General features: G+C 49.0%; 1 protein-coding gene across 1 annotated transcript; it reads right to left on the reverse strand.

Moving 5' to 3' along the window:
- Positions 1–916: 916 nt before the first annotated feature.
- LOC128814035 (cytochrome b-c1 complex subunit 1, mitochondrial) lies at positions 917–9,800 on the reverse strand. The gene is made up of 13 exons (XM_053989575.1): positions 9,690–9,800; positions 9,156–9,296; positions 8,603–8,689; positions 7,504–7,633; positions 6,571–6,769; positions 5,909–5,988; positions 5,656–5,771; positions 5,107–5,250; positions 4,215–4,375; positions 3,169–3,254; positions 2,629–2,717; positions 2,008–2,083; positions 917–1,136 (listed from the first exon to the last, which is right to left on the reverse strand). Exons 1-13 carry the CDS (start codon positions 9,759–9,761, stop codon positions 1,072–1,074), a joined length of 1,446 nt encoding a protein of 481 aa, XP_053845550.1. The 5' UTR covers positions 9,762–9,800; the 3' UTR covers positions 917–1,071.
- Positions 9,801–11,091: the final 1,291 nt, after the last annotated feature.

The following is an 11,091-nucleotide window of genomic DNA, read 5'->3' on the forward strand; positions in this document are numbered from 1 at the left end:
GGATTACAGTCTGATTGCAGTCACAAAACCAAGACAGAACCATTTACTGGTTCCATAAGGCTGGAGGCATAAGTGAGCTTGTTTAGTTGTTCAGCCCTCAGTGCACTTGTAACAAGCCAGAGCTTGTGACAATAGTTAAACCCAAATTGCATCAAGAGCATTTAACAGTTTCAAACTTGCCTAGTATACGCAATGGGTTCAGACACACTGACTCTCTGAACAAGAATCCAGATTCAGCACAAATGATTTAGTACACTGGATTAGTCTCAAGTGTAATGACTAACTCTGAGAAACTTTTACACTATTTTTAAATCTCCCTTGTCAGGGCAGAACCTGGAAATTAAATGAGAACCTCAGAGACATTTATCCCAAAGAGAAAAATCAAACAGGAATACCTTGCAGCTTCCAAGGGTAGCTGTGACAGGCTAGTGCCACCTGGTGGGAAACTTTTCTCCATACCCCTTGCTCAGCTTTCTGTTCCATGTTCCAACTTCCCAGAGGCAAGACAACGGAGCAACAACCAATTTAACACCAAAAAGGCACGGCTGGGTAGCTCTTCCAACTACTCAAACCTAGAGATTATCTTATGGGTATAGGCCAGTAAGAAGCTTCTCAGTTATTGCCTAGCTGAGCCTGACTACATGGAGTGTAAAAGAAGAATGTGCAGACCAACACCACCACTACACAATAATCTCTGCTCATTACTGAGCTGGTTTACAGATAATCAGGAAGCTTAAGATGAGAGGCAACACATCTCCATATAGAAACATATGGGTTATTATAACATAGCCCCTCTGGACAGATGTTTGCCTATCAACAGCTCCAGCTCCTCACATTCTATCTCCCCAATCTGGCAAGATTAGCAATGTCTACACACACCACCCAGGAAGAAGAGCTGACTACCAGCAGAACCAACTCCACATAGGATGTATTTATTTTTATACATTTAACACAGAGAAGACAGCTGCTTTGAATGGACTCAGCTTGCCCATGGTGCCCACGACATTCAGTGCCAGAGGGAACCTGTCACAGTCCACAGCTTCATTACTTCCAACCTGCAGGCAACACATCCTAGAGACGGACCCAGTACATGCCACTGCGGATGCGGTTGTAATCCAAGAGCTGTTCAATGGGACCTGAGTGAACAGGAGTAAAGTTACTTGGAGACAGTTAAAAATCCTTGTACAGTTTCTTATGCTCTTTAAAGCAAATGGTGGCAGGGCAGCTTGTGCTTGTAATCCATAGCAGCTCTACACAAAACCAGGCAGCAAACAAACTCTGTTTGAGCAAACAGCTCAAAAAAGCTGATTGAGCAAACAGCTCCAACCTGCATCAGGAAAACTAGCAGATACCAGCTCCTGACAGAATAAGGTGTTTTCTCACACTGCCCCACAATACTCAGTACAGCTCCCATACAGGTATCAAATACAGGGAGCCACCAAGTCATTTCAACATTTCAACTTCCTGCTCAAATACTGTCTGCCTTTTCCAACCTGCTCCACTTTGAAGGCCAGAGGAAACAGCTGCAAGGAGGAGGGGAATTCTCAACACACAGGAAGGAGGCAGCAGAGCTGAGCTGCTTAGGCAGGTTTTACGAAAGGAATTTGTCCTTGGCCAGACAGACATGCCAGAGCAGCACAGGAGAATCAGGTCCCTTCACTTCCCTTACATAAACCACCTTGACCCCAGGGTAAGGACACCTGGCAGACGTGCTGAGCCCGCACCCAGCTACAGGACTCCCAGTCTTAGTCATAGCTCCACAGCAGGCAGAGGTGGGAGGACAGCCAGCAGCTCACTGCCACTGCATCTCCATCACCTGCAAGTCTGATCTCGTGGCAAATGTGCCTTGGCACACCCCATGTGCAGAGGCAGGAGGGTATCAGTGAAGAACCAGAGTGGCATAACGAATCAGGACAGACACATGAGGACTGCCTGCAACTCACTTCCACTCAGCTCTTGGCCCTGCCTTGTTTTTTAAGTGTGTACTGATTGTCACCTACTACTCACCAACTGCAGCAAGTGCCGGGCATTTGTCATAAAGGTATTTACTGCACACATCTCTCACCGTTCTTGCATCAACGGCCTAATAAAAGATCAAACAAGCAATTAATGACTCTTCCAGCAGACCTATATTTCTCAAAGTTGCAACTAACTGTTGCCATTACATATCAAGATCATTAAAAGATACTATCAGACCTTTAGGGCCATCTGTACCAACTGCCCAGCTCTGCCTGCAAGGATGGCCAATGTCCCTACACAGTGCATTCTCCTGTGGATACAGAAGACAAGGCCAAAATCGGAAGTCTTCTAAGGAATAGAGTGGCTGCAGAAATTCCACATAGTGGGACACCACTAGGAGAACTGTTACAGGAATTTTAGGTTGTGCCGCTTAGCATAGTTGTATGCCCTCTTTTTGGGAGGGACTGACTCCAGTCACAGGGACACAGGATACACTGTGTCTAAGCCAGAGATTCTGACAGTTACATCAGTGTCAGCAGGATAACCACTGGACTCCATGCAGTCTGATTAAAGGATAAGCAAGCCACGTGTTACTGCAGAAGACTAAGGCCAGACAATGCTGACACCAACCATGCTCAGGTATCCCAGCCAAAACAAATGGATACCTACAGAAATCCTGGCATCCCACTCCTCCAGAGGGATACGGCGTCCGTAGTGCAAGAGATGGCTTGCAATATTCTCACACACTCGTGTGGTACCTGGATGTAGAAGATATTGCATGATCAGTGCACCAAGAAGCCTTCCAGAATTGCACAGCCTGATCATCGGCCAAAGCAAAGAGTAGAAACTCTAAGCATGAAATCCTCTGCTAACAAAGTACAGTCCTGATTCCCACTCTATGCAGCTCCAGCAGGAGCTACGTGATACACAGATTTCTTTACTCTTCTCCAAAGTGTTACAACCAAGGCAGACCAGTTTGAGAGTCTCAGTTCTTAGGTCACCAGCAGTATGTCACTGCTGGGAGCACAGAAGGCTAGGGTCAGTGGCTTTGACAACATGACAGGAGGAGTGTGGAGCAGGAAAAGGAAGTTTTGCCCAGTGCCTGCCAGCAGAACTGCAATCTTTAGCACAGGTCCTGTTCCCCACGAGAACCTCAAGCAGAAACTCTCTGAAAGCTGCACAGTGGTCAATCCATAAACCAGCACATACCATCCAGCTGAGCCACCATGGCATTTCGGAGATAGTTCTTGGCTCTTGTTACTTCTGACTCTGTGGTACTAGTGCACAAACGCATCCTGGAGAAGACATGGAAGACAACTAAAGCTCTTAAAGATGTTTGTCTGCTCAGACAGAAAGTGAATTCCTCCCTTTCCCCAGCCTCCTCAAAAATAAGCTGTTATCAACACCGCTTGTCTTGCAGGCTGACATTCATCCTTGATCTCCACAGAGCAGCAGGAGGCAAGAGCTCCAGCACATAGGCAGGGGATTCAGCAGCAGGATACATGCTGAGTTCAGCAGCCCTGGTGCTGGCTCTGGCTTGCCCAGCAGGCACAGCAGCACGTGCTGTGCACTGCCCTATCACAGGAGAGGGAAGGCGTGTCAGCCATTCCCATGCATGGCAAGCTGCTATGGAAACTGATGCTGAAAGAACAAGACAGCTCCACAGTCACTCTGGACTCCAGCTGCTACATCCCTTCTTCTCCTGCCAATGGGCCACGTCTCTGGGGCAAGGGCTCACTCCACCTGCCCCACACAGAATGGCCTGTAGCTCAGATGTAGCCTTGAACTGGTTCATGGACACAATAAGATGGACAGCCAGAAGGCTCCCAAATGCTGGCATGATTCCAGCAGCAGGTCATTCATCAGCCACAAGACAAGAGCCTGAGCAGCAGGAACTCTGCCTGCTTTGCTCAGGCTTAACAAGACAATGGAGATAAGTCTCTTGGGCACCTAGGAAAGCCTTGTCTAAGGAATGATCTCACTTGTATATAAAAAGCCCCAAAGCCTCAGTGCTAATACTTGAAAGCATGAACAAAAGGCCAGAGAAACCCTAAGGGACTAAAACAGCTCCTCAAAAGCCACATTCTTAGAGATTTACAGAAACAACTTACAGGATCACTTAACCAGAATGCAAGTTACCAAGAAGTTCATAAAAAGACACAGCTCTCTGTAAACTTAATATGCTCCCCTAGCAGCTCAGTCTCACACAGGAGGCTCAGATCTTGAACAGTAACTTGTGCCAAAGTTGTACTTACCACTCTCCCTGAGCACAAAACATCATATCATCTACGGACAGAGGATCAGAAACAAAATGGAAACCGAAGAGGCCGGTGTCAGAGTAGGTGGTGTTGAATGGCTCGAAACTGTGACAGAGATTATGCTTCACAGCAAGCGTAGCCAGCTTGCTAGACTGATCCTGTAAATAAGGAGATGCTGTCAGCCATTTAATTTTCAGCTTCCTCACAGCTCAAATTCTTTCCCACTGAGTTGTTTTCACAAAGACCATAGACAAGACAGAGCGGAACACTTTGCTGAAGGAGAGCTTAATTTAGAGCCTTCATGTGGTCAACAGATGAGAATCACTGCTGGAAAAGCCACAGACAATGGCCTAGGAGTCCATCCAGCAGAACCATTTCCTTTCCCAGCTGCAGATGAAAAGCTGGTATGCACACCACCGCAGGAGTGGGAAAAAAATGAGAAGGACAAGGTCTCCCAGCAGCAGGGGTTAGCACAGATATACAGGCTAGACAGATTCCAGACAATAATGGATGCAATACTGAGGTTTTAAACAAGTTCCATTTGCTCTGCAGTGGTAAGACAAGCTTGCTTCATGAGACTGTATTCTGTCCTGCTTCCATCACCACCCCCACCGAGTGGTTAGCTGTGAGGGTGGGAATAAGCTGCTGCAAATTCACCAGCTATACCTCTTCCACAAAAGGCTCAGTTAATTTGCCAGCATCACCTCTCAAGAACTGTCCCAGATTAGCCTCGATTACACTTTTATTCTACTTTCCGTGCTCCTAACCCCTTCACAGTTGGAAGCTAACCACAACAGCCTCTCCTAAAGCACATCCACCTAGGGTCTCCATAATACTTCACATGAAGGATTGCTCCAGGCTTTCCCTGTTGCAGTCCCAAGACTCTTACCTTGCCACCTCCAAAAGTGCGGTCGTAGCGCCCTATGATAGCATTAGCCACATTGAGGACCACGTTGTCTGGATCAGCCCACCCTGGCCCCTCCACGGCAAGAGCAATATGGGCAAGGGGCAGAGCATCATCTCTGGCACGGATCTGGAAAATCATCAAAGAGTCGGGGAGAACTGCATCAACACTGTGATCTGTCTGCAGCCTGCTGCAATGCCAGGCTAACAAACTGGGACACTTGATGTTAGTCCAGTAAAATGAAAGAATGCCAGGCAGAACTCAACACAAACCAGCTGTTCTGATGTGAGTTTTGCAGTAGATCATATGAGAACAGCCTCACACTCCTAATGAATTTGGGACCCATCTAAAACCCAACACGTGGCAGTAAGCCCCAAGAACAGAACATGGGAGCACTACCAAGATGGTGCATCATCAGCTTCTCCAACACACACGAACAGACTTTTCCACTGAGAAGCAGCTGTAATTGGTTTCACATTCATTCCACAGTTGGGCAACAGCTGCTCATTTTGATGGGGACCAAAACAACTTTACCTCACTCCCTGTGAAACGACAGCGCTTGAGGATAGGCACAGACTCCCCCTTGTGTGTAAGAGGCGCCCCAGTGAAGTGTTGCTTAGCTGCATCTACCAGTTCTCTGTGGGAAATACCTGGAAATTATAAAGGCAGAGATCTCCAGTCTCAAAACAGACTAATTTAACAAAATTATCTGATTTTACATTAGTGATTGAGACAAGTCTGATCACATGCTTGAAAACACTGAGGCTTACAAGAATCTAGAACTTACCTCCAGCAGCTGCCAGGACCATACGAGGTGCCTTGAAGTGAGTATCAACATATGAAGCCAGATCTGCTCGAGTCAGCCTCCTGGAAAGAACATAGAGATCCAGAACGTCAGCATCTCCAACTCTGGCGGAATGAGAGCCTTAGAAGAAGCAAGTTCACAGTGCAGAGACAGCAGTGATTGTCTTTGTTGTGGGGTAACAATGCTCTTTAGGAACAAGTCTGCACTGTGTACTGTGTTTGCCCTGTGCTCTAATTCTAGAACACAAAGAACAGGAGCCAGCAGCTAAGATGGAGAATTGAAGGTAGACTTCAATACAGACTGAAGAGTACTGAACCCAGTCACTGAGCTAACACAAAGCCATTGCTTTAATGAGCATCCCTAGCTCTCTAATTTTTCTAACAAACTGAGAAGTAAAGGAGAAGGCTCAACCTGTCCCTTCCTACCTCAGGAAAGGCTTGTATGGGGTGGTTCTAAGGAATGTGTGCAGCATTACACTTTCACCAGCACCAATGGGGAAAACACAGTCAGGGCACAAGGAGAAGCCCATGGGCTCAGATCACCTCCACGTACACACTGTGCAGTCATCATGCCCAGGAAGCAGCAGCCATGCACCCCAAGGACTGCACCCCTAGACTGTGCACCACATCCAGCCAGTTGCTCACTTGATGTTCTCTGTGGTCCCTTCAACGGTGTGGGCCAGCGAAGTCCCCTGGTAAGCAGTGGCATGAAGGTAATCAAAGGTGACATCTGCCAGGTTGCTGTCCATTTCCTTCAACTCCTGAAGGATGACGCCACGCTCCTTCTCGATCTGAGAATCCTCCAGTGCACAGTTCTGCACAAGGTCACTCAGAAGCTCTACAACTGCAACGCAATTCGTACGTTAGCATGCCACTGCCTGACTGCTACCCAGTGCTGCTGAAAGGAGACACACAGGAGTGAGCAAAAACCATGCTAGGGGAGGGCATGCAATATAACAGAGCTGAGTGCTACCCATTCCCAAAGCATCTGGGAGGAACAAACATCTGAGAGGAATACTGGTTTAGCAAGAAGGCTCCGAATCAGTTTGCCAAGCACCTTCACCAGCAGAGTGCAGGCAACATCTGCAGAACGTGAAGTATGTCAGAAGCATGTTCTCTTCCAAATACACACTGAATCCTCACAGACAGTTTGTGATGCTTACAGCAAGGCCCCTACTCAAATCACTGCCTCTGCCCAAAACCACCCCAGAGAAGGCAGCAAGTGTCAGTACAGAGCATAAGGAGCACCTGCAAGAGCTGCACCGAGGACTCCTCACACAGCAGCTGTTGCTGACCTCAGTTGCTAAGCTCCATAAAACAACCACAAACTAGTGAATCCCTCCTGGCAATGCAGTGCAGCCTGACATAACTAGAACTCTTGGTTTAGGGACACATGAACACACAGCCTTGAAGCACCAAATCACTGCACTGCTCTCTTCAACTACCAACCAGAACCTCCAATTTACTGCTCAGCTTCAACTTCAGTCCCTGGTCTGAAGAAAAGATGCTTGGGGGTGAGAAACAGAAGCACATGCACTTACTTAACTTCCCAATCAGACTTTGCCCCGGCCATCCTACCTTTGGGCATGTCCTTGGACAAGGCTTTTATGTAGAAGGCAGTGTGCTCGCGGGAGGTGTACCCGTTCAGGTGAGCTCCCAGACTCTCCACTTCCTTCTCAAAGGCTGAGCCAGGACGCTTCTTTGTGCCCTAAAGGAAACCAGATATATTCAGTTATGAACAAACTTCCCTTTAGGTCAAAACTAAAGCAATGAAAATAACAATAAAGACTGTCCTGTGATTCGTAAAGCCCAAGGGTGGGTGCGTAAGACATGAGATGTAATACTTGGCTTATTTCCTCTAGATAAAGAATGGCTGAGATGTATTTTGAAAGACCAACACAAACTATCAGTAAAGTTTGTGTTTATTGAAACACAATAAAGCTGTCCAAAAAAATAAAGGCTGTCATCACCACTAATCAATGCAAAATCAGCAGGAAAGGAGACAACCTATGCTGAGAAAACAGTGTTTGATCAGCACATCCCTGGAATTAAAATAAGAATAAGCCCAAACCAAAAATAAGCAGATTTCTAGCTATCCAAGCAGAGTCATACAGAAGAAGACAAACAGAAACAAAAGACTATTTCTAATACAGGGCCCATCTCTTAAGAAGCTAGCTAGATGCTGTAGTTGCCTATGAAGTCCCAGGCTTAGATGTCTTCTGCCCTGTTCAGCAGACACCTGCATAATTTAAAAAGCAAGAATTATAGCCTCTGAGCTTTGCTGGACCAGTAAGAAAAACAAAGTAAAATAAATTGCAACAGGAAATGCTGCTTTGAACTCTCTGTGCTAACCTAAGAAAAAATGCTTCATAACAGTGCTCTCTGTGTGCTACACTTTTTAATTATATTTTTTCCTTTAAGAGAAAAATCAGCAAATAGTAAATAAGAGTTACTTTTAATTTATGCATGCTTGCAAGTTGCTGCACATTCAACTAATAAGCACCACATAGGCTAGATGCTTTTTTTAAGACTTATTTTCATACTGTGTGCAAAGACTCCAGGACTCAGATGACCTGATTTACACCCTCTTTCAACAGCCACAGCCTCCAAAACGAGAGGCCAATGCATGGACAGAATATTCAGAGCAGCTCTGTGCAGACCTAGCACACATCCTCACCTTAAGGGCCATGTGTTCCATAAAGAAAGCAGCCCCGTTGGTCTTCGTGTCCTCATAGCGGCTCCCAGCCTCGATCCACAAACCCACCTGGCAGCAAAACCAGCGAGTACCAACATCAGAGAAGAAAACAACCAGCATCCTAATGGCACAAACACAACAGCAGGGACAAGAAGTCTGGTCCACAGACATTACACTACAAGAACCAAAATAAGAACAAACTAGCAACTGCTCCCTGCACATATTTTGGCTTTTTCTCTCTCAGCTTCACCACATCTGGTTTTGCCAGAGAGATAGCTTTTACTGCTCACTTACTGCTCATACAAAAACTGTAAGGCTGAGCAAATTTGTAGAGCATGAAAATTTATCTAAAGGTGATACAACACCAGTCTGGGGCTCCTGCTGCTATATTAATCCCACCTGTTCACAAAGAGAAGCAGTGGGGTCTCGGTCAAAAGCACTGGTTCTGACAGGGGTCAGTCCGTTTTGGAAGACCAGCTGCAGGCTAGGCAAGACCGATTGTTTCAAATAAGCCCCTAACTTATGTTAAACTTACCGTGCAGGTTGGCTGATTGGACTCCTCTGAGGCTACACGGAGGCCGTTCTCCAGAGTGGTGACCTGGGTCTCAGGGATATTCTGGAGTGTCTGGGCATAGGTGGCAGCACCTCGCTTCCTTGTCAAAGTCAGAAAAGCCGCCTGTAAAAATAAAGGCTGTCATCACAACTAACAGACTGTTCCCCTCGGCAGGGCCGGGAACTCAGAGGTTTGAAGATGTGGGAAACCCCAAGGGAAAAGCCGCACGAACCGGTCGCACCCCAGTACCGGGGCAGAGAGCGGACAGCGGGGCACGCTGGCAATCCCCGCACTGGGTGACAGTGACAGCCGCCGCTGCTCCCCGCCCGCCCAGCCCCGCTCCGGGGCCCGGGGGCTCCCACAGCCACCGCCGCCCGGCCCGCACCGCCCGCCGCGTCCCCATGACCTTCCCGGCCGGGGCACGGGCGGGGCCCGGCAGCCGCTCCGCACCGCGGGGCCGCCCGCGGCCCGGCCGGGCTCCCCCCCGCGCTGCCCCCGCGGGGCGCGGTGACTCACGGAGGGGCGCGGGCCCCACAGCAGCGCCCGCCCAGCCGCGCTGCCCGCCCGGCACACCGAGCGCGCCGCCATCTTCTTCTTCCGCAGGCCGACAGCCCGAGCGCGCCGCGCCTGCGCAGGGCGGGGCCGGGGCGGTGCGGGCGGCGGCCATGAGCGCGCGCACACCGGGCGGGCAGGCGGCCGCGCCCCCTGGTGGCCGGAGGGCGCGGACGGGGCAGCCCGGGAATGGGGATCCCGGGAATGGGAATATCGGGAATGGGGGTCCCGGGAATGGGAATATCGGGAATGGGAATATCGGGAATGGGGGTCCCGGGAATGGGAATATCGGGAATGGGGGTCCCGGGAATGGGGGTCCCGGGAATGGGGGTCCCGGGAATGGGAATATCGGGAATGGGGGTCCCGGGAATGGGGGTCCCGGGAATGGGAATATCGGGAATGGGGGTCCCGGGAATGGGGGTCCCGGGAATGGGAATATCGGGAATGGGGGTCCCGGGAATGGGGGTCCCGGGAATGGGAATATCGGGAATGGGGGTCCCGGGAATGGGGGTCCCGGGAATGGGGATATCGGGAATGGGGGTGCCAGGAATGGGGGTCCCGGGAATGGGGATATCGGGAATGGGGGTTCCGGGAATGGGGATATCGGGAATGGGAATATCGGGAATGGGGGTCCCGGGAATGGGGATATCGGAAATGGGGATATCGGGAATGGGGATATTGGGGATGGGGGTCCCGGGAATGGAGGTCCCAGGGATGGCAGTCCCGGGGATGGGGGTCCCGGGGATAGGGGTCCTGGGATGGGGGTCCTGGAAAATGTGAGGCCAGCTCCTGGGGCCTGTGGGTCCCGCGGTATGGAAGAGGTTTTACAGCGACTTCTGTGAGACAGAGAGAAGTTTGGTAAGAGGATCCATGTTAACCCCTGAAAGAATTTTCTACCATGGTCGTTGACACAGAAACCAAGAAAGAAGGATAAATAAGAGAGACCTGCAACTGTCTGTTCCAATAAGCACTTTGTTTGTCTTTCCTCACCAATGAGTAAAGTGTAAACTTATGAATTTTTTAAGAATGTATAAAAGTCATGCATGCTATAATAAAACCAGGTTTGAAGCCTTCTGAAAATGGAGTGTTGCTTTTTATTGTGACCGTCTTAACTATAACACTGTGGAATGAGCATTCCAGGAATAGGGATCCAATAGAGTAGATACCCTAAAATGGGCATCCTGGGCATTCTCAGAGGGAGGAATGACAGCACAGGAGTGCACAATCTTTTTTCGGTTCTTACGCAGCAGTGAAACCAGCAACACGGCTAACACCTTAAAAATCAAAATTAACACAAGTCATCCAAGGGGTAATTCTTGCAAAAGACAAAGACTTCCTTTTGTGTTCAAAGGCCTGGAATATTTAG

This window comes from Vidua macroura, chromosome 13 (genome assembly GCF_024509145.1).
Source record: "Vidua macroura isolate BioBank_ID:100142 chromosome 13, ASM2450914v1, whole genome shotgun sequence".
Classification (NCBI taxonomy): Eukaryota; Metazoa; Chordata; class Aves; order Passeriformes; family Viduidae; genus Vidua; species Vidua macroura.

What these genes read in the sequence shown, in the direction of transcription:
- LOC128814035 (XM_053989575.1), bottom strand. Translation starts at nt 9,761, where the DNA reads ATGGCGGCGCGCTCGGTGTGCCGGGCGGGCAGCGCGGCTGGGCGGGCG. An exon ending in TGTGGGGCCCGCGCCCCTCC is followed by an intron (nt 9,297 to 9,689) that starts GTGAGTCACCGC and finishes TTATTTTTACAG; the next exon opens with GCGGCTTTTCTGACTTTGAC. An exon ending in TTTTGTGCTCAGGGAGAGTG is followed by an intron (nt 3,255 to 4,214) that starts GTAAGTACAACT and finishes TGTCTTCTCCAG; the next exon opens with GATGCGTTTGTGCACTAGTA.